A 24,591-nucleotide genomic window follows, 5' to 3' on the forward strand; every position below is an offset into this window, starting at 1 on the left:
TTCTCTTTGGCTAAAGGCATTACAAACTCATAACCTTGTTGCTTTCTAATTATTCTCCAAGGATTCTAAAGAATTTGGTTCTTTGAGCTGTTTCGATGTCAGGGTATTTAGCTTCCATATTTTTATTGTAATACAGCCTCCATTTTGAACAACACTGCTTCTACAGTTGTTAGGAAATGGAAAGTCACAAAAATCTTCACACGCACATTCTTGAATTAAATTTTTTGTGCTGGAATTGAGAAACGTTAATTTCACGGCTGTCAGTGAACTTATTTAACTTAAAAAGGCCCAGCAGTTTTTATTTTTTGCCATTACAAACATGAAAATACTGCATTAGATTTGGATAAATTCATATTTCTTTCCCTGACCTGAAATAGATTTTTGTAACTGAGGTAAGAAAGAAAAAAGGCAGACAGACAGAAGAATGTGGATATAGTGTAATTGTCATCAGCACTACAAAATTTACAATATAGCAATTCAGTATTGTACAATTCTAGTGAGCCTGTAGATGTTAGGGTCACATAGGGACCTGAAGAATGGAGTAAGTGGCACAGCTAACCATATACTGTTGCTAAATAAAATAAAAAAACCATTGTTACTAGTTGCAGTAAACCAATCTGTAGTCTCTTAACATTAGACATACAAATTAACAAATTAAAAATAAATATTGGAAATAATTTGTAAATTTTAGCCCCCCGTCCTTCACTTCTTAGTTGACTCAATATAAGCCATGCCATTCTGTTTTTGAAATAGAAGTCACTCCATGCAAAGGTAATCTCTTAAGTCAAACAGTATAAATAATGGAAATGAAACGTAGAACTAAATCTGAAATTACTTTTGTCTTTTGACTGTTTAAGTTGAGACTTCAAACTGCTGAAACCTGTCAGTCTGCATTGTGACATGTAAGCACATGTTGGTGTCATCATGTCTGTGTCTGCTGTGTGGAAGCTCCCCACCATTTGTAGAAACATAATAAGAGTGACCATTTTCAAACTACATCTAGCTCTTTCAGGTGGCTTATTAAATCAATGAGGCAGCAAAAAGTGGCAGAAAAGTTTTCATCTGAGATCATCCAAACAGAATAAGGACACCATGACTAACAGTTAAAGCCACAGACCTGCATGAGCTTTTAAACCTGAGACCACCACCAGCATCATTCTCTCTTTAAACCATGCATACTCTGGCTGCACTCCAGACTGTGGGTCCAGCAGACTGCCTACTAATTTGTTATTCTTGGCGGCCAGACAGAAAAGCTCATGACTACACATTCTCCTGGGCACTTGTGGTCTGTTTTTGTTTGTGTCCCAGTTCCTGCCACCTCACTACAGTCGGTGTGTGAACCCTCTAAAGAAGGTATTGGTTTGTTTTTGTCTCTCCGAGTGGCCACAGATTGCTGCCACACTTTGTGTGTCTTATGCTACTGATTTTTATTGCAGTCACAGTGCTATTCTACAACAAGCATCAGATGCTCTCTATGTTTCTAACTTAAAAATAGAGAACCTTTACAAAACTTTGAGACTAAGATAAGAGCACAAAAATGAGAACAACGATTGATTATTATTCTGACTTAAGGAAAACAGAGATCCACTGTTATTTATAAGTAAATACACAAAGTTAATTAGCCCATTAAACCTAATAGGCTCAGCGGTCAGCTGAGTGGCCGCTGGAGCATAAACAGGCCTACAACAGATGGTCCTTCTTAGCTGAACTCTAGTTTAATAACTTCATTAGGACTTCTCTGAGAGCCAATTGGACACCTTTGTGCTTCACATCTGTTTACATATTTTGTATCAATGAGTGTGTTTTAGTGTCTTGGATATACAACTAAATCTTCCTGCGCTTTGTCCTTTATGGAGAAAAAAAAAACCTGTAGGCCTCAGCCTCTGGTGTTGACATGCTGTTGCTACCTCAGGTACCTTGGCCACTCCCTCGCTGATTGTCTCTGAAGGCCACTGACACGCTCCTGTTGAACCCTTTCCTCAGTTGCCTTGACAACTGTTCTCTCACTGGGCGGGATACCACTCACTTTCCCAGTGATGGTGCGATAAGTGCTACAATTATGTAAATTCTGTCGAAACGAAAGTGTTTTTGCAGATCAATCATTGCAATCTGAACAGCTCCAAACTCAATGCTTTCAGCGCTTAAGTTGTATAGACAATAATCCATCCTGCTTTGTTGAAGAATGGCCTCCCTCCACTTCTGTCCTTATGTTTTCTATAGTTTTACATTTTGTAATGGTTTCTGAAAAATACAAATAGGTGAAAGTACTTTTTAAAATATGTTTGTATTTCTGGAATTTATTATTTCATTGATTTTAAAAAAAAGTTTTGCCTAGATAATTTTTGAATGGAAATGCAAATATTTTGAATCTCCTGCTTCTGTTCCACTGCTACAATCTCTCTGCTCTTTAAAACTTTACAACCAAGTGACAGTGTTAGTAGAGATATACTTTTTGTTGGCTGTGCATGTCTTTTTGTTTTTTCTGAGAGAACTCTTGCCCTCTGGTTCATTTCCAGCATAGCTCTTCTGAGGCACAAAGACTGTACATAGTTGGCACAGACTCTTCCAGTGTAAGAAGTTTCAGCGTTTCCCTGGAAAGGAAAAGCTTCCATCCTGGTTTGTTGTGTTGACATTCTTCTTTCTGTTGTCTCTGTAGCTTTGCTTCTATCTGAATCAAGGCTGAGGTTAGCTTTGTAGGGCAACATATATATTGAAGCCCATATTCCAGCGATTGTCCAACATGCTGATCTTTGATGTTTCAATTAAACAAGAGTTTATGAGTTCATCCACAAGTCATACCTTTGAGGATGCACCTGTTACCTAAAAATGGGAGCAACATTTTTTTTTACAAATGCTCATAAATATACATGAAGATCAACCAAGAGGTTACAGCTTAGTTTTGTTTAATCCACAGCTACACTTACTATGTGTGACAATGTATTTTCCACTAGTGGATAACAGATGATTCACTGAGACCATAGATGTACCGTATGCTTACATGTTTGTGTGTGCATGTGTAAAGGGGTCTCATGAAAGGGCTCTTTTGAACTTCGGGGTAGTGCCTGTCTTTTGTTGTCTGTCTGTTAGTCGCCCACGCTCTCTGCAGCCCCCCTCTCAATCATGCAGTGTGAAGCCATCCTCTCTCTCCTCAACTCCCATCCTCCAACACAGCCACAGGCTCTTTCATCTAGCCTCAGTTGGGCAAAGAAAGGACTATGTGCGTGTGTGTGTTTATCTCTATGTTGGATATGTGGTTCCCCCACACTGGGTGAGCAGCAACACAAATAAGAACATTTGACCTTTCACCTCTTGTGTCCTTGTCATTCATTGTATGAGCATGGCAGTGTTGCTGCAGATTTTAAATGAGCAGAAAGACCTACATATTGAACGACATGTGTGCCAGCAGTAGAGGAAGATCAATTTTCCCCTGGTGTTCCTCTAAATGGCAATAGAAGTGACATTAGAATACTAATAATCATAATATCATTCCCTGATGTTACAGATGGTAAAGGTCAGTGGAGCCAATGCAGGAGCAAAGCCTGCATTAGAGTCCTGACCATAGCTTTCTTATTTCACTAACTAAGTATAGTATTTATGGATGTAGTTTTTTCCCAAGTCAGTTTTGTTTTCACCAACCAACCAAAAGAGTCTATGGCTACCTAATATAGAGTAGATTTCTAATGATCCCCAATTGAGAAAATAGCCTAGTGTTATGTAGTCTTAACTTTGGATCGTTCCACATTAGTTGAACCCCAAAGGTCAACACAGTGGTTACACAGTGGTTGTCATTCGACCTGAACAAACCCCCAAAAAGATAGTTTTTATCCTCTTTGCCTTTACTGATGACAAAAAGCAGAAATTCAAGCTTAATTTATTTGATTTGATTGATATTTCTACAAAGAATAAATTTCATTGCAATGTAAAACCCTGTATTATCCATTGTGAGTTACTAACAGAAGCAAAGCTGCTCATGTTACGTCTTAGTTACCAAAAAAACTTCACAATTTGCTGAGCTGAGATAGCAAGCATTTTCTCACTGTGTTTATGTCTGACTTAATTTTAAAATGCCAAATCCTTTACTTGTTTGTAATTTTATAAATAATTATGCTTCTTAAATCTTAAGACTGATATCCAGCTGTAATCATGGGGAATATATTAAGGCATTCAATACTAGGCTAATTTGTTCAGTAAAATGTTTTCTAATGAAATGTGGACTTTTTCATCACAAATTAACATTCTGTTTAAACCCCTTTAAATGTTGTACATCATAAAAGAGATTAAAGAGAGCTTATAGCTGGAAAAACAAGCACATGAATAGCACTTGAAAGGGATTTTTCTTTCTAATAATTTTTAAATGAAACTTTAGTTTTATGAATGTCAGTTTCTTCTACAAATTTTTATCTTAAATTAGAAAGAAGAGTTATTTTAAAACCAACTTAGCCTCCAGTTTTGTTTTACATTCTAAACATTTCCTTTCCAGCCTTTGCCTGGTTTGTGTCTCTTAGTTCTTTGGCTTCTGTCTATCCACTGTCCACAGGTCGAAGTCCGCTGTAATCACTCCTCTTTAGCTTGGCAGCCCACACAGGACCTTTGCACTGGCACTGCTTTGTCTTTACTCCATTGCAGGGTCATTCATAAACACACTAAACAAACAGCTGGGAGAAATGCTGGGTAGGAAATATCTGCTGAGCAGACTGATGTAATTCAGACTGTTCCTAGTCTCAGATGAAGTTACCAGAGCATATCGCCTGAAGTCTGGATTTGCAGAAAGCAACATACAGGCCAAGACTCTTAAACTGGGTGAATGTCTATTATTCCTCTGGTTATGTGAGTACAACAGGGTGATCATTTTGGAGAATATGCTGAATGTGTCTTTCTTTATTTTGTAGTACAGTTTGTGTTTACATGTGTGCCACTGCACTGCATATACTTTTCCTGGTCTCGAGCAGAACAGCTGTTTAAAGCACATTATGGACGTCAGAGCTGCAGGCACACATGTTGCAAAAACTCAGTTACAGGTTAATGCAGTCCCTCCAGAAGCCTATAGGTCTACCAGAACTAAGTTTATTTCCTGAATTGGATCCAGTATCATACACATAGATTTGTAAATAATGTTCTATGACACTTATGAACATTTGAATTGGAACTTAGGTATATTCACAGATGCTTCATCTTTTTTCTTAATGTTTCCTAATTTGGTTAATCTTCAGTAGATACAAGCCACAGTTCAGTACTTAACTTGGTTTTTGAGAAAAAATTTAAATGTCAGTGTAAATGTCACTTATTTTGAGATGAAAATAAGCCACACAAGAACACGCAAAGATAAACAATTCTGTCAGTAAAGAGGCCCGAAGTAACAAGTCATGTAAAGTAAGACAGTTTTAGTCTACTGGTAAAATGTTTTCTCTCTCACTTACACCATTTCATTTCATTTAGATATTTTCATTTAACCAAGAAGTTTATTTCTGTTAGGAAATGAGAAAGATATCTACCAAAATCTGATTAAAATATTTAAACTATTCCTATTTTTAAATTTCCTTTCAATTTTAAACACTTTTTTAGCATAGGTTGCTGGATGATTGCCCTAGCGCCACTGGGCTTAGCAAGTTTCCTGGGGTAAAACGCTGTTATCTGTTATTGTGTTTAAGACTACCAGCTGTACGCCTATACTTCAAAAGTGTAGGCGTACTTTTGCCTTGTTGCACCTCCAGCTGCTGATACCTGTGGCTCCATGTGGGCTGAGACCGCCACATCCATCAAAATAAAGGTTGCATGTGTTGAGCACAGCTTTACTCTGTGGCATTTTAGGGTCCTTAAAGGACAATTGAAGCGCGCTGTAATGAATAACCCATCGGCTTTCCTGAGGCTGCCAGCAGCCACAAGGGCACTATCTGTCACATCCATCATGAATGGGAGGGGTCACTCAGCAAACACACAGGTGTGTATGGACAAATAGGGAGGTTTTGTTTGAACCGCTTAGAGGCTGTGTTTTGGAAGGAGGGCTAGAATCTAGGAACAGAATTGGTAATAGGGGGCGGGAAGATGATGATGAGGGAGTTAGAAGGAGAGATTGTCCTGGTCCAGAGGGGTTTCAGAGACACAAAGAGCTACAGCTCCCAGAGGACCGTCCTCCATCAGCCCACCCTGCATATATTACCAGCTTGATTACTCTCATGCTCCAGCCAGTGATGTAGCTATAATATATGTTCTCTTTCTCCCACACAAGCTTTTCACAAGCACGCTTACATCCCCATGGGCAAACTCTGTGATCTGTCACATGACTGGTTCCCATGGTTATCTTGATATGTATTTTTCTCATAATTATTCTTAATTGCGTGCTTTATCTTTGCATATCTGTTATTCTTTAACAAGACTGAAAAAGTGAAAAAATTTCTCTTGTAATAAAATGTAAAGAATCTTTATAAACATCCCTCAGTTTGCTAAAAAGAAAAAATCCCCAGAGAGTTATGTGCTAAGATTGCAGAAGACAGTTTTATTCCAGTTTAATTATGATGTCATTATTTTGCACAGTGGCTTTACATAACTGATAATAATTACATCAAACATACTGATGACATTTTTTTTTTCTTGAATAACTTAAATACATGAACAGATTTTTTTTAATAAGAATACACACTCACCAACATTTCCAAGGTGGCCTTCAATATAAAAGGATTTTTGTGTTTCTGTGCTGGGATTGCTGTTTTCTGAGTAACGTGTCAGTGATTGCCTAAAGGTTTAAAGGAAGCCGCTGCAGATGTGAACCTTATTTCAGATTTTTGTGAGCTGTCTTTGAGCAAATGGTTGTATTTTTCCAAGCATATATTGTCTAAGAATAAAAACCGTCGATTTATTAACGTATCAAGCTTTTCTTGGATCATGTCTGTTTTACAGATGTTCTTATTGTAAGCCTGACTCTGGAGGAAACACACACAATGTCTTGTCTCCATCTAAACTGATCCTCTCTCATGTCTCTTCATAACAAAGATCCAGTTTAAATCATATTCTGGGAAACAGGTTGTGCAATATTAGTTTTACTTTGCCATCAGTCATGGAGCAGTGTTTTTTCCTTCTCATTTCACAGTCTGTTGGTGTGTACTGCTCTCTTTCTTCTGCTCTCTGAGATTTACATCTAGCCTACAAGGAGATCCCAGCATTGATTCTCTGCCACACAGAGATGTTGTTTGCAGTACCAAGGTACTGAGCAGACCTAATCAACACATATTGATTATTTTATGCTGACTGCCTATTTCATGTGCGTTATTTTCTGTCCTGTATGCCTGCTGTGCATTGTTTCTAAATTAGAATCTTTTTGGTTCAGTCCTCTGAGGATGTAATGATTCCTGAAATATTTATTTAAACACACATCTCAAATTGGGATTAAATTATGAACAGTGGGATAGAATTTTATCAAACAATCAAGTCAGACACATTCAATCATGTCACCATCATTGGGTCACAGATGTGAGTGTAAACACACATACAAACAAATAGGGAACACCTGCTCATTCGCATGCGTGCGCACAGTCACACGGTGATGGGAGAGCAATTGGCTGCAACAGAGGAGAGGCCAACTCCTGGAGTTGGTTGCTAATGGCTACAGGATCCAGGGGAGCAGGAAAAGATGTCGATAATGACAATGTCACTCCCAGCCAACCAGCTCCTGAAAGAAACAGGATACTTACTCAAACTGATTCAGGCCTATTGGTCCATTTTTAGTGTTCACACACACACACACACACACCTACAGGGATGCACAACTACACAGGGAAATGGAGGAACAATTTTCTTCCAGCAAGGTAGCTGTGTGTTATTATAGCTGTCAGAAATAGGCTCTTCTCCAAAGGGCCTTTTTGGCTCTGGCTGCAGTGTTTGAATTGATTTTTCTTCCTTGGATAACTGAAAGTATTTTATCTACTATATTTAGCATATAATTTCCCTGAAAAGGAATTAAGTTTTATGCAAAAATAGCACAAAAAACAAATCATATTAACTGCCACCTGACCAAACTATGTTCAGGATTGTTCAGTGCAGTGAAAAGTATCTTTAAGGTTTTGTTTGCTTTTTCTTAGATGTAAATTTTTTAATATCAAACAAAGACAACCTGAGTAAATACAGGATGTAGTTTTTAAATTATTTCACTTTTCAAGAAAAAAATTCTATTGAAAACAACATAGCCCTCTGTGACAAAGTGATTATCTTCTGAACCTGACAACTGGTTTAGGCAACATTGACACAGCAGAAGAGGGTAATGAAGTAATGAAGTAGTAATGAAGTTTTGCCAGAACATCTCTAGAAGATATAAATCTGTAATTTGATTATATCACACTAAAAAAACACACTTTGTTTTCAATTCTTCAAACCATCCAAAAATAGACTAGACTTGTTTATTTAGATTATGCTTGGGTTTTTATTTACTACCTGCTAGAAGAGTTCTGTATGTGCTTTTAGGGTAATTTTGTTAGCCTGGCCACTTTTGGCAAAGTTTATTATTGTTTCTGTGTTTTCTACTTGTGGATAATGCCTCATTGCAGTTCACTGGAGTCCCAAAGTCTTAGAAAAAAAGCTTTGTGGCCCTTTCCAGACTGACAAATGTCAGTGTAATTTTTTTGTATTTGAAGACATCAATCAATCAATCAAACTTTATTTGTATAGCACATTTCAGCAGCAAGGCATTTCAAAGTGCTTTACATCATATCAAACACAAAAAAACAATGCAACATAGAATCAACATCAAAAACACAACATCAAGTCAGATTCCGTCAATAAATTTGCAATTGATTACGTTTCAAATACAACTCTAAACAAGTGGGTTTTTAGTTGAGATTTAAAGGAAGCTTTAAATGCTTGTGATCTTTTAGACAACACAATGTTGTCACACAGATTCTGTTGGAGATGGGGTTTTTTTATTCCAGGTCACAGAATAATCAAATCTGAGTGAGTGTGATTAATTACAGTTCAAATATGACTGAACAACAATGACAGTTATATTTTCACATAGAGCCAGTCTAGTTAAGTTTTAATCCCTTAATTTGTTAATTTAAATACCTTGGGTATGTTAGACTCATGTTAATTTTGATCTGAATCATTTAAATGTGATAAAAGCAAAAATGGAAATCATAACACTGTTCCAGCTGTAATTTCCATATTTAATATGTTAACCTGTATATTTTAAGTCTGTCTGGGTCAGTGGGTGATAATGGATGCTTCGGTTATGAAAGAAATAATTTCCTTACTCCATCCATCAGTACTGCCCCTTGTTTACAGCAAGCAAAACAAAATTATGCCTGGAAGTATCAATGTAGTTTTCACTAAACTGCATATTTAATCTAGGGCATGAGTCTTATAGTTTTTTATACTACCCAAAATTATGGGATGCATTCTGTCATAGTCAGTAAATGAGAAAATGCATTTCAATTAGGCTTATTTGCCAAATTAAAAGTAACTTTTTTAATGTAACTCTTAAGTAGATATTTCAACATACTTTTCATTAATGCTAGTAAATATTAGACAGATTCATCTGAGATGTCCATTTTCTCATGACACTTAATTTAGCCAGTGTAACAGCTGGCCCATCAGATTAAAATACCACAGAAGAAGATGATGTAAGGTTATGCAACTCTATTGGACAGCTCCAGGGCTCTGCTGTTTAAATTATTGCATTATTTCAATTGATAGTAGAAGGCTAAATCTTTTTTTTACCGCGACAGTAAGCTATGTAGTTCAGTGTAGTTTTCAGCAGGTTTTTGATTCCCCTGCAATTTTTCACTGGCTGTTATTTTCCATGTGAGTGCAGTCAGGATATCACAGTCATTTCTTCCACTTGGTTTCCTGTAGATCAGCAGAACAAGCTCAATGAGGAGGAAAGATGAGAAGAAGAGTATCAGTGCACAAAGGAAGTGAGCGTTCTGATATGAGCAGAAAGTAATGACAGGACAACAAAAGTGGAATGATCGAAAAGAGATGCTAAATCGACGGATTAGCACTTCCAGTCCTCCACCCCTCTCCAGCAGTGTTGCAATGAGGCATGAGCCACATTTTGCTCTGATCTCCATTGACTAGATGATGATTAATATCAGTCATGTTTGCTGACGCTGAGAGCAGAACATAAACCTTATTGTTGTTCTAATGACCCATGACCATGTAACTAGCCCTGACTAATAGGGTTAATCGAATGGTGGACAAACCTGAAAGAGATCTTTTAGACTTTCAATTATAAGGGATTATTTTAGCTCTCTTTAATTTTTTTTTTATTTACTTTGGTTCTTCAGAGGAGTTAAGTTTGGAAGAGAAACAAGTACTGACCTATTAAGTTAATGTTAATAGCTATAAGGACAGGTTTTCTTTTTCGGCCAAAGGTTGTTGAGTCTGTGCTGCTCTCTTCATTTCCCCCCTTCATTGCATTAGGGAAATCATTTTGTAGCAGCAGCTAGATGTTTTGCATTCATAAGGCCGGTACGACAGACCTCGGTTCAATGCATAACAGGCTCATACATATGCAAGCAGGGGCTGTGCAGTTAAGTGTTGATGTCTAATCATTTAGGGAAACAGGAATAGTCAAATACCAGTGACTCTACCAGTCAGATGGTGGAGTTTCTCTGTTGTTTTACTGTGGTTGTCTTGTGCTTTTTTTAAGACAAGTCTTAGATTTAATACTGCAATTATTCATAAGCTCCAAGCTGTTTTTAAAATGTTATTTATTTAATTTACACCTACATTTCAGATGTTAGCAAGTTTAAGTTAATCAAATTTGAAACATTTATTTCTCTTTTAAACACAGGAATATTGAATAGACTGATTATCAAGGATAACAGATAATGGAGAGCAGCCCATTTATAATAGGCGAAACCTTAAGTGTTTAGCAGTAAAATGTAGTGCCAGAATACTGCACTCATCTCATCTAATAATTTAGAGATTACTGTCGTTGTTATACCTGTGATCTGCCTGACATTTATACTAGAACTGTGTTTTAAACTGTTCATTCTGTAATATAGAAAGGTTTTATAGCTGTAACTAGGCTAATTAGGCTACGATGACATTAAAAATACCAAAGAAGTATTGTATTGCAGTATTAAAACAAAATGCATCATATTACCTGATTGTTCTATTTGAAAGTCAAACATTATTTCTACTACTGGCATTAATATTGGTCATTAGAGTTAGATCTGGATTTTCTTTTTTTATTTTTATTTTACTAATGTACTTAAGCTAGTATTAATGTCAGTATTAATCACAGAGAATATTATCCCTTTTTTCTGTTCTGCTCTTTATACGGTGACAGAAGTAAAGCCAGCTGATATTATCTGGTTCACTAACCAGACTATTTTCCATGCAGTGAGCTGTCTAACAAATGTGTTGTTAAACAGCTCAGAACTTAATAAATGACTTAAGACTGTGAGATTGATAGGACGGAAAAAGTTGGTGATTTTGAAAATGTAACTTGTTAACCTTGGTATATCTTGACACTGATAATCAAAAGGTTGCATAAGTATATCTGATTACACTTGCTGTAAAGTAGCAAAGTTCAACTTCAGCATTGTATTTTAAACTGAGAAAAATATTACTAAGTATAAAAATGCTTTTGCATCTTTATGATTTAAAAAGGTGTCAATTTTTCATTGACATTAGAGGTATCCACTTCTGTTAATCCTACAGAATGTTTCCGCAGTAACGCTTCCTTTTAAAACAGCTGAAAACAGATCTGTTAAAGAAAATTTGATTTCCCTTGGTTATTATATTATGAGAGATATGAGCAGTATGTGAGTTTGCATACTAAGACACTTATACTTGCCCATATCCTTCGTTAGACTTCTGCCAGCCATAGCAGACTGTAGGATATGTGAAATTGATGCTAACTATCAGATTAGGAGAGACAACACTGATGTGGCTCAGGATGCAATTACATTTAATACACACTAATCAAAAGTTAGTTGAATTGGATTAGATATTACAGCCCCTGTGTCATAACGCTTTAGTGCATAACATCTGCACAGCAAAATATATTGCTAAATATGTATTTTAATGTTCTAGATTTCACGACCGCAGGTTATCTGACAAAGTTTGAGAGATGTGACTGAAGCTAAAATGTCCTGGTGATCGTTTCAGTGAATGAGATGAATCAGAATTCGTTTCAAACTGTTATCAGTTTGCCTTTTCCATTCAGTCTGTATCTACCTGGAGAGAGATGCAGGAAGTCGGTGAGTCTCAGAGAAACAGTTCAGATCTTCAAGGCCTTGTTCAGTGCTGGAAGGAGAGAGAGGGAGAAAGGTCTGGGCCAAACTTTCCCCTCATTCTGTCTGTCAGAGATAAAACTTCACAGCAGCAGCTTTGGAAATTAAGGAGCAGCTGAGAAGAAAGGAGAAAGAAAAAGAAAGAAACAGATAAAAAACAAAATGGCGATTCAGACGAAGCACAGAGGGACTTTGGTGTTTTCCTTTCCTCAGAAGATGTTGGCAGCATTAATTAACTTTTACTTCTTCATCAATGCTGTGCCATTTGTTTGAATCTTACATTGCATGGTCCATTTTTGTCCTCTGTCAGCTTTTACTTCTATCCCAACTTTATTCCTATTCTCTTATATATCCATTTAACCTTCTCTTCACTTTGAACTCCTGCACATTTAGGCTTTCATGAAGTTTCAACCACAGTGCTCTATGTTTCAGTAGGATGCTGCCCTGAATGTGTGTCTGTTCTGAGTTTAACAGACCTCTTTGGCCAGTCTGCAGTGTTTATACTGAAGCTTAGAAATGAAAAGGGAAATCTTAATAAGATGTGGTTTGAAAAGACAGACCCACTTAGCATGCTGTCCATGTATTGTTTTGCAGGAGACATTATGGAGAAAACAAGCCTTCGAAAAGCATGACCCATTTCAATGTTGCTCTCAGAAACTTTGCCTGTTAGAGTAATTGTGAGAACTTTATTTGAGCTCTTATTTGGGTAATTGCTGCAGAGAGAAAACATTTCAATTTTTTATATGTATTCAGCTCCATTATTCTGAATGAGGAAGCAATTTTAGGAGATGCTTTTTGGGATGCTTAAAGTACTACAACTCCACTTTATTTCTTCTTGCCTTTGATTATTATTTGCTGATTTACTGACTCAATGTCAACTGTAGCAGTCTACAATTTGACAAAAAAAACACACCAATAAATTAATTGTAGACTGAACAATTTTCAGCTTGTTTGACCTGATCAGTGACTAGTCAGAGTAAAAGCAGCAAAGTCATACTGTGGAGCTGAAACACTCATTTAAACTGATGAAATTGACAATTTCATCAGTAAGTTATCAGATAACTTACATTAATCTGATAATGTAAGTTATCAGATTAACTTACATTAATCTGATAAGATTAATGTAAGTTAGATCTATATGGATTATTTCTTAGAATCTACATAGATCTTAAATTTAGTCATCAATTAAGCTTAGTGAAACTTGCAGAAATATTTTTTACAACTATTCTTTTCTCATACACACAATGTGGCATTACTATTGCTCATAATATAAATATTAATGGCAAGTAGACTAGAAAAAATATTTTAATTTCTGTTCTCATGGCTTTTTGTATGTTGTATTTCCTAAAGACATGTTTGGTTTAAAACTCTATGGGCCTATCAAACTTTTCCAAAAAGCAGAGATCAGAAATTGGACAACATAATTTTGTGCATCTATAATTTTTGAACATATTTAACAGAAAATCTATGAGCTTTGCATGGGCAACAAGACATTAAATTGTGCTCACACCTGTTTTTTTTCCCCCTGTACCTGAAATGTAAAAATAGTCAAGGAGTCTGCCGTCTGATAAATTAAAAATAACACATAGGGTTTTTTTTACGACATGTATTATTTTACATAAAGGCAGTTGCTTGTATCATATTCTTCGAAAGAGTTTAGTCTTAATTTATTCTGGTGTTTGGTCATCTCAAGTGTTGATTTTCCTTCGCTTGCTTATACTTTTCAGGTTCCACTGTCTATCAGCATCTGAAGTTGTGCAGTGATTTGAAATTCTCTCCATCCAGTTATAACTTTTGTCTCTGTCTCTTCCTGTATCACATTTCCACTTGCATTCCACCTTCCCTCTGTCCGTTAAACTCTTATATAATTTTCCAGTGTGTTTGGGTGTTGGGTCTTTTCCCTCTGCTTCCTTGGATAATCTCACACCCCATCTGGCCTCATGCCTCTACTCTTTTTTTATTCAAACGGCTGCTGGTAATTTGCCCATCCCATGTGTCTCTTACGTTCTTTCCCTTTCGCTCTTTCGCTCATCCGCCAACACAACTAGCAAAACAAATATATTTAGCTCCTCTCTGGATATGTTGGCCATAGGATTCTGTTCACTACTTGATATCTCTTCTTAGTTCAGTTTTTTTTTTTTCAAACTGGTTTGCTTGCATTCTTGTTGTACAAATAGTATACAATGTATTGGAATCAACAGTGGCTCTTCATCCTGCCTCCGGTCATGTTTGGCTGGCATCCTAGCCCAGAGAGTGTGCATTCTTAATGCTCCCCTGGCCTCGATGAGAGAGATGATTGGTAGAATTAATTGTGGCTGGAGGGCTGAATGGGAATAAGTGAGAAAAACAGGCGTGATGGAGGAAAGGGGGCAGCTGGGGGCTGGTATTCGTGTTGCATTCACTTCCTTAAAGCCTGCCAGTGGAGGAGTTCCAGTTTATTGTCCTACGTTCAGGTTTTTGGTCTCTCTAGATTAATATCAGGCCTAAATGAAGTCAATCCTATTCTCTTTTATAGTTCAGTTTGTCTTTCCCTGTGATTTAAGACCTGTGGGCTTGCAGGGGGGAGATAACAGCATCTTCTACAGCAACAATCATAATGTAATGGCCTGCTCGCTTCCCCTGAGAATAATGTTATCTGAGAGGTGCCATTAAATGGGATTAATAGGCCTTAAAATCAGGGACATACAATTTGCGTAGGGTGTTTTCATGTGTATGATTGTTTTACCGGACTGTAAAGAAATATATCCTGTGTTCACCCTCTAGTCTAATGAAAGATTACATCTGAGGCTCAAACAGAGGAAATCATTCCTTCCTTTAATTAAGCATACATTTTCATTAATGGTAAAAGCATTTAAAAATATATATATATCATTACAGGAACTTAACAAATGAAAAGTTTATCATATTGAAGTTCAGATTTGTCCAGCTTGTTGATGTCTCCAAATCCTTCTCCTGGTCAGCAGGTTTAAGGGTTGGTGGATTTATATGATGGGTTTTATGGGGTCGCTTCACAGAACGCCTGTATAGGAATATAAAAAGCTGGGGGGTGGGGAGTGTGTGTGTGTGTGTGTGTGTGTGCGTGGGTGTGGGTGTGAGTGTCTGTCTGCGTGAACTGTTTCGGGGGTGAGTGGAGTGGGTTCTGGGGAAGCTGTCTCATCATTTATTTATACAATCTACAGAAGAAGGGGTTAGCGGAGAGAGGGAGGCTGCCGTCTACAAGCCGCTCTGGGAATACTGTAGGTCAAGAGTTGTTTTTCTAGCTACCAGCACAATTCTTTGTCTGAAAAAAATGTGAAGCTCCCAAATAAGCACAACATACTCTAATGTTTGTAATGCATTTCTTCTCCAAATATCTGGTGTCTAATGATGCAACGTTTCCCCTTCTTGGTGTCATATGGTCCTGTTGTTATTATATTCTATCTGAATATTCCTATCAGACACGATAGATACACAGTTTAAACATTGTGACCTTGAACACAACAAGTATAATTTTCATCACTTATGCTGTATATATATTGATGGGTTGAATTAGGTTGACTTTTTTTCAAATTTTAAGTATTTTTTTAATCAATGATTTAGTTTTTCAAACTCTCTAAACTTTCTGTTAATTAGCTCAATCGATAAAAATAAAAAACAAATCCCCAAATTTTACTTCTAAACAATAGAGGTTTTCAACAATAACGAATCACCTGAATAATTTATCAGCCTATTTAGAAGTGAGACAAAATGGGCCCTATAGCTGTGTGTCTGTATATAATAGTCATTAAATGTTGGTAAATATAATTACAACATATTTATTTTTTTGTCTTTGTAAAGCTAGATGAAATAAATTCTTTATAAATCAGAAGTTATAATGCTGGATTTGCACACTCCTACAATAGTAACAGGCTGTTTATTCCCGACTGCTGTATTAAATCTTTCTGTCACACACATGCAAGACTAGAGCTTTCAATACCTTTAAACAGTGGCTGGAGGAAATGCTCCAGGGTTCCTCTTTGTTGCTCTGCTGTCTGAATGTCAGCTTGGCTGCAACAATCCTTCTGCAGACAGCCAAGGATGTCATTTACGTCTCAGAACAGTGTTGAAAATTATTACTGTATCATGCAGAAATCTATAAAATACTATATTTCTGGTTTAAGTTTCTGTTGGATATTGTTCCTTATATGACTTTAAACACATTTTGCGAAGATTGCTGAACTTGTGAAAGTTGTCTCTGCCATCATTTCTCCGGAGAAGAGATAATGAGAAACCATGCTGTTTGACATGACTCTCCCTCCTCAGTCTACATGTCGAATTACCTTTGGGAAGGAAACCAAAATGCTGGCTTCTTCTCCAAAATGCACAGAGTTTACGCTAATGAGGTTTAGATCTTTCTCTTTGTTTGCAGTGAGATTCTTTGGTGCTGTAAGTATAAGGAGTGTGAGGTTTAAAAGAGGTACATCTCTATGGCTGCTCTAACAATTTGTCAGTGAGGTTTCATTGAAAACAAAGAAGTAGGGGTGGAATCATTGTTCTCATTGGACTCACAAATATCATACAAATACAATTTTATTAAAACAAAGAGATGTGGGTACATTCTGTATCTAAGTACTGATACTGATGTATTCCTATGTATGCCAGCAATCTAACAATGATGCATGTATTCATACCGAAGAATTTTGTTACAGCCCATACGGTTCAATAAGGCATGTGTACCAAACAATTAAAGCCGTAACTTAAACTTTTACCCATTCAGAGTGTTTTTGTATGAAACTAAAGCACATAATTTTACATTCCAACTTTAAAAAATGAAACCTAAACAAAGCAAAGCTTTAATAAAGTCTTTACCCTGGGACCTTTAAAGCAACAATTGAGTAAAAAAGGTGGACCAAACCAAAGCTTAACTTCAGCATTTTTCAACAGCAATGAGCTGAACTTGATTACTCACCTGGAAAAGTCATTGAGTGAATCGTTTTGTAGTTCCTCTTACACAGTTACTTTAATTGCAATGTTTGGTATAGATTTGTAATGTTCCACTTTTCTCTGCCTCTAATTCTACGCTTCATGCTTCATGATTATTTCAGGGTTTTCATTTGCTGTGTAACCCTTTTACTTTGAATTATCTCACTGTATGCATGTTGCCTGCAGGTCTGACCAAAGCGGTGTATTAGCCCATCAATCATCGTGTCAGGCTGCACTGGCCAGCCAGGTCCTCAATCACTTTGCCTAAACAGCTAATGTTTGCTGGCCAATCGTTTAGAAGTATAAATGTGGCTTCCTCAATGCCATCATCCATCCAACCACCTGAAACAGCCTGACATTCAGCGTGGCAGAGAGCAGATCCTCAGGGGCTGTAGAGCACTGGATGCACCTGTGTAGTCGTGTCATACTGAAGAATTCATCTGCAAACTGACATTTAGAGTTAGAAACATAAATGGTTAAAATGAGCATTAAGATTTCTATCATTTCATACTTTCTATTTGTTCTATAATTCGTTTTACTATTGGTTTTGCAAATCACTCCACTTCATACCCTAGTTTTGTTTTTAGCTTGTTTGTTTCCTTAGATCAAAAAGTCTTATTTTGTGCTTCAATTGACTGACTTTGACATATGTGGAGCAACTTCATTTTGTTTCCTTGGATTTATCCCATAAGTCTTCCATATTTCAGTCACTATTGAACATATCAGAATTAACATTTTTCTCAGCTTTTTATAAACTTTTGTCTTTGTTGCAAGAATATTTTAAAGTCCCTTATGGGTTTATAGTCCTGAGTCAGAGAGTAGTTTCAAACTCCACACTGAATTGACCTTTACGATGTACAGTTGGGTATTGTTTTTTTCTTAGAAGGATTATTTGACTACTTAAATCCATAAAATACAGAAATCCTTTCTAATTAGCACCTGTCTGCATAACAGCAGTCGTTATTGCATTTAAATCTTCACTGTAGACTTTGGATAATTGAGATGTTAGCATTTATAAAACTAATCTCAATATCCTTGTGAAGATTACTTTGTGTGATACATTCTAATAAATATTTTACTATTTGATCACTTAAAATTCACTCCTTTCTTTTTGTGTTTTGAGTGAAAAATGTTATTTTGAATAAAACCCATTGATTATGATTTGGTATCAAAAACTCAGAGTTGGTTTATAATTATTACTCATTATGTTATTTTTGCTGTAGTTATGATGAAACATTTGCTGATTCGAAGGTTGCTTAAAAGACAATTGTAGGTGCTTATTTGTAAAAATCTATTTTACAGTGGCTTTCCATTTGCTGCATGTTAAGCTCTGTCAGGTGTAGCCTGTTGTGAATGAGGCAGAGAATTGTTTGAGACAGTGCATCAATACTGATTGAATTGGCATGTCCTGAAAAAGACAAGGAGGGTTTAATCAGACATGGAGAGGCAGGAAGAAGCTGTTGATCTAATTCAGACTTGAATGAAAGTCTGCTTGCCTGAGATTTCCTGAACTCTTAAAGGAATACTCAGAGTTACAGAAGGATTAGCTATTTAGGTCACCTAATCATTAATGAATGCCTCGAAAGCAAAACAAGTTACTAGCTCAACACTATACCATTTTGAATATTTAATGTCTTATTAATATAGTGGTAGAGATGGGATGGCCAAATGTAGTAACAGTAGTTGGACTGCAGTTGGAGAACTACAAAGTATTAATATTAAAAAGTATTAGCTAATCTGCCTTCATTTACAATTGAACACCAGTGGGATCCCATTCTTAATCTGTAAAATTTGCAGTTTTACCTCTTTTGGGAAGGCTTTCCAATAAGTTTATAAGTGTGTTTATTTCTGGCAATCATTCTAAAAGTACGTTTGTGAGGTCAGAGAATACCTGGCTCTCAGTTTCACCTCTTATTCATCCAGAAAGTGTTTTGTTTGGACAGTGGAGACCTTTTTACCCCAAACTCACTCATCCACAAGTTTACAGATCTTACTTTATCCACAAATGTCTTGGAAAAGGAAGGGGCTGTAAGTACACTGTCCCCACAAACTATAGAGCATAAAATAATACAAAATTTATGGTCAATTTGTGTTGACTTGAATGTCTCCACTACTCTAGAGTTTACTGGCAAGATGCTTTACACTACTCCATCTGACATTTTGGTATGCAATTGGTGATGTGAGGCTTGAATGGTTCTTGTACAAAGATATAGTGTAAAACACCATTACATTGGATGTGTACTTCTCATCACTTCTCATCACATCTCATCTTTTCAAAATGTCTTAATATGGTTTCATCCTTCAGCATCTCTCAGCTTAATATAAACTAAACTTTCCCACCTCCCCAGTGTTTGTGGATTCTGTGTTGTGTGAAAGCTATAGCTGGACTATGAAATGTTATAGTCTCTCACACATGACTTGTTTCCTTGGGAAAAAATAGTCAGTAATCTTCTGTCTGCTTCTTTTTTGCTTTTTGTTCCAGTCGCAGATGAAGACACAGTGAAGCGATACTACGCTAAGTTTGAGGAGAGGTTTTTCCAGATCTGTGAGAAGGAGCTTCTGAAAATCAACACATTCTATTCAGGTACTATTTTATTCCACAATTTCTCTGGGTCATGAAGATAAATAAATCGGTTGAGCATTTTTTTGTAATGTGAATTTGATCAAGTCTCATTTTGGCTTGCAACAGGTTACAGGTTATAAACGTAAATATTTTTTTTTTGTCTACAAATAGAAAATCAAGCTCCTGGCTGCTCAACACTGGGAAACTTTCAAAGCTTCTGCTTTTATAAAGGGGCTTGCTTATGATCAGCTAATAAAGTGTAATTTTATGAGCTGCTAAGACAAGCAACTTTAGATCTGATACAGGGTCTGCTAATTTTTTATTATGGCTCTAACATCAAAGTTTATCTTTAACTTTGAACAGGAAATAAAAGTACTTTTGATTCATATTGACATCAGATTGTCACTGTAAAAGAAATCATCACTGTACCGATACCTTCTTATTGATCCAGTTTCAAATAAACATACTGCAAATCAGAATGAATCCAGTCAACCTGATCAATTACAATCCCTATAAAAAGTATTTACTCCCTTGGATGTTTTTTCTACTCTATTTTCTGCTTATCGCCATGGACTTAACTTGGTGCTTCCTCACTCTAAAACAAAGTTGTGATGTTGAGAAAAAGAAAACGTTATAAAACATAGGAATAAAATGTTATTTCTTTAACAACAGTTGTATTTGATTTAGTGAAAGCCATTCTTCTTCCCCAGAAGAAAATAATTGCGTACAGCATGAACATTTGCACAGAATGTTTTAAACGTCACAATTAAATTATGACTCTTGCACAAGGGTTTGTAACTTGGGATACAATGAAAAAATATGAAAGGAATTGCTAGATAACACTGGGTTTAGTCTTAGTCATTATACTGAACAGGTCAGTAGCAGTCATGCTTACGGGAGAAAGCATGCATGTATTTCAAGAAGCAAGTGAGACTGTAACCTGAGATGTTCTCCATAATATATTCTGGTACCAGACGGGTACTTCTAGAACTTGAGTTCATGGAAATGTGTCTGCAGTAAAAGCAGACGCTGCCTCCTCCTGAGGCCATCTGTGAAACTGTGTCCTGAGGTGGGTCAGCGCAGGGACAAGGTTAACTGGGAAGATTGTTCCAGTTCATAACGATGGGACATTACAGGCTGATTGATGGCAAAAGCAGTAAAATGAGTATAACTCACTCGGCTCATAGTTAGAAAGATGCTTTGTTACTGAAATAATGGAAGTCTTTCTTTCCCAGCTGAGTGGAGTAGCCCATTGAGCAATATAATAACTTACAAACTTATGTGGATTAAGAGGACCTGCATTAAAGTACATTTTACTATTTAGGTCCATTATCTATGACGGATGATTACAGCAAAAGTTTGGTGCTTTTTTTTTTAAAGTAATATGCTGGTTAAACCTTCATAGGAGCAGAGCAATGTTGAATATCTGAGAGATTTTAAAAAGAAAAAGCAGTAAAGGATACATCCTCTTTATTTTAGTGCAACAGCAGGGGGGTCATGCTATATCAGCATTAGAGTTATTCGCCGTGTCTTCAGCAGGCAGTTCGTCCACGAGGGTAAATGTTTAGCATGAAAATATTATTTCACCCAGTTTGTTTACTACCAACACAGAAGGAGGAAAGAGGAAAGGCCAGTTTTGCCCAGCAAGTGCATTTATCTCATATCTGTGTGTGTGTGTGTGTGTATGTATGTATATCTATTTAAAAAGGATTTCAGGGTTGATTGAACCGTGGAGAGATGGAGATAAATGTGTGCTGACTTTACATGAACAACCTGCCTCCACATCGCTCTGTGTGTCTGTATCTCCCTCTGAAAGGGGTCCTTGACCTCTCAAAGCCATTCTACTGCATTGCACTAAAATCCTGACTGTTGGACTACAGGTTCAATATCATATGTTTCACAATCCAGGAAGAGGACCAGGTTTTTGTCAAAATATTCACCTTGTGTGTCTCCAAACTGAGGTCGGATAAAATGGTTCACTCAACCCACTTTAGTTGAAATTTAAATCACCAGCTGCTGTCTAAGGTTCATTAGCCACATCGATAATGTCCTCTGTTTTTCTCCTTCACTCCTGACTCCAGGTTTACTCTAAATCTGCTTTCAGAGGACACTGAGTCTACTGGCTTCTCCAAGCCTCCTTTTGTTGTCATGAATTGTTATTACGGGCTGCACAGTTCAAGCAAGAGGATTACCAAGAATATAGTTGTCAATAAAGAGCCGTGGCATTCCTGAGAGGGAGATAGTGTGATTGTGTGTCAGGGTGAGTTCAAGCAGCGAAGCGTGAAAGTCACCAGTGAGCCTTCAGCATCAGCAGTGACTTTATTAATTTAAGGACGGGTAGGAAGCCGCTGTAGCCTTGATTTCCCAGACTGTCAGGCTGACTGCATAAATCGTAACATAATATATGTGTCGTTTACTTGTCTGCTGCTGTATACATAATCTATTTTCACCACTGTCTGATGTTAAATCTGACTTCCAGTCTTAGGTCAGCTAGGATTACAATATTAATTTCAAAATGTTTTCAATTTGTAAAGTAAACTTGTTTAATGGCAGAGATTTTTTTCGGTTCAAAAGATTACATACATTGAGATTTTGATCCCTTCAAATAAAGAGAAAATCCTCATAATGATAGATTTAGTAACATTTTAGTTAATTGGAGGCAAACCTGTGGATGCATTTTATGACAACACCTCAAACACATCGCCTTAACCGACGTGGAAAAATACAAAACGCTTCCAAGGTTTCAGGAAGAGAAGTCTGGTTTAATTTTGAAGCACCTGAAGGTGTCAGGTTAATCTTTTCAACCACTTAAATGCAAGCAGAAACACCAGGAGAATCTCCAGCCATCTTCAGGAAACAGACAGGCTCTGTCTCAGTTAGAAGCGTGTTTTGAGGACAAAAAATATACTAGAAAGAGTGAAGTAATATATCAAGGCATTAGATGGGATGTTAAGACTTGGGCACATATGGGTGTAAATAAACAATGACTCCAAGCACAAAATGTCTCAGTTACTGGACCAAAATTCAGTCAAACCACTGCGAGAAGCTTGGAGAAGGATACCCAGATAATTTGACTCTAGTCATACTGATTACAAGGAACTATGTTACTCCTTTGAGGAAGTGTTAACCTATCTTTGATCCAGATAGTGGCTCCTCACTCTCTATGCAGCTTTCACATGCCATCTCAGCCCATGTGTTCCCGTTTCCTGGAAGTAATGGGAGAGAAGAGCATTTTAAGATTAACATGTTCCCCATTAATCAGCAAATTCTTGTAGCTTCTTGATGCTCTTTGAAGAAACTTTTCCTCAGCATTTGGAACAGCTGAAATGTTTTTAATAAGTACCAGATTTCTCAATGTTTTTATATTGTTGGTTTTAGTTTATTAATTTATAACTAAAACCAACAGTTGTTCTGTGTTTATCTTTCTGGTAAGAAAAAATTATCACTCAATGCTTGCTGTGACTTCTCACTAATACAGTTTCTGCAGACTGGAATATATCTGTTCCTCTCTGTAAGCTTTCTTCTAAAGATTGGTCTGTGCTGTGTGAAATGCAAACTAACTTTAAGAGTTTTCAGCACATTCTCATCATTCTGTCTGCAGAAAAGCTCGCTGAAGCTCAGCGACGGTTTGCAACGCTGCAAAATGAGCTGCAGTCATCAATGGATGCCCAGCGAGAGAACAACACTCCGCACGGCCTTCGCAAACGCAAGACGTTGTTCCACCTGACGCAGGAGGAGCGCTCCAAGCACCACAACATCATGGACCTGAAGCTAGCCTTCAGCGAGTTCTACCTCAGCCTCATCCTGCTCCAGAACTACCAGGTTCCCTTCACACACACACAGAATTATCCCTACTCTGATTTCATGTGAACAGATTTGTGCAGCCTTGTTTCACCTCATTTGTCCTGCAGCAGCGTGTCTGACTACTATCTTAAGTAACGTTTTGGACTTATGCTATCTTCAGAACCTGAACTTCACTGGTTTCCGTAAAATCTTGAAAAAACATGATAAGATTCTGGACACGACTCGTGGAGCCGAGTGGCGTGTGGCTCATGTGGATGTGGCCCCTTTTTACACCTGCAAGAAGATTACTCAGCTCATCACTGAGACAGAGGTGACTGCTCACATCGCCACAAACACACAAATACAAAATAAAGATTATACGCTGATGATATTCGTCCGTGGCTAGACTCTGGTCATCACAGAGCTGGAGGAAGGAGATCGTCAGAGGGCTATGAAGAGGTTGAGAGTTCCTCCTCTGGGGGCAGCTCAGGTCAGTAACAACTTGTTATTATGTTTACTGCACCTTTGTTTCTGAAATTTCTGCTGTATTTATTTTAGGTTACACAGGCAAATATGTCGGTGTAATCCTACAATGCCAACACAATGTAAAAAGGTTTTTATGAGCTAGAGTGAAAGAGTAAGAGAGGAAACCATCCCTTCTAGTCTGTTATATGCAATTCATGCTATTCATCAGACAAGATACTGTTTGGATATTACATGCGTTTGTGGACCTTTTAAGCCCATTGTTTTAGTCATTGATTTCTGTTATTTCAAACAGAAAATGTTTGAGATCCACACACAAAAAGTATGCTTCAATTGAACATATGAAGTAAATAAAATCAGCCAAATTGTTTGTTTTTTTCCCTTTAAAACATGGAATATGGCTGTGTAGCACCTGTGAGTTAGTTTTTTTTTAAGCTAAGTGCATTATAAAGAAGTCTGTATTAAATACAGTAGTTCTGTGTTTTCTCTGCCCGGCTCAGCCTGCTTTGGCCTGGACGACCTTCAGAGTGGGTCTCTTCTGTGGTTTCTTCATCATTCTAGTTGTCGCCTTCGTTCTCACTGGTGAGTCAT

General features: G+C 37.1%; 1 protein-coding gene across 1 annotated transcript in view; it reads left to right on the forward strand.

Moving 5' to 3' along the window:
- Positions 1–24,591, forward strand: part of xpr1a (xenotropic and polytropic retrovirus receptor 1a) — a 67,740-nt gene that overhangs the window by 24,641 nt on the left and 18,508 nt on the right. Inside the window, exons 4-8 of the mRNA XM_044129360.1 lie at positions 19,654–19,755; positions 23,336–23,556; positions 23,699–23,848; positions 23,924–24,007; positions 24,501–24,582. Coding sequence (XP_043985295.1) covers positions 19,654–19,755; positions 23,336–23,556; positions 23,699–23,848; positions 23,924–24,007; positions 24,501–24,582 — 639 coding nt within the window. The remainder of the gene's footprint in view (positions 1–19,653; positions 19,756–23,335; positions 23,557–23,698; positions 23,849–23,923; positions 24,008–24,500; positions 24,583–24,591) is intronic.

The sequence above is a fragment of the Gambusia affinis genome, linkage group LG10 (assembly GCF_019740435.1).
Source record: "Gambusia affinis linkage group LG10, SWU_Gaff_1.0, whole genome shotgun sequence".
Classification (NCBI taxonomy): Eukaryota; Metazoa; Chordata; class Actinopteri; order Cyprinodontiformes; family Poeciliidae; genus Gambusia; species Gambusia affinis.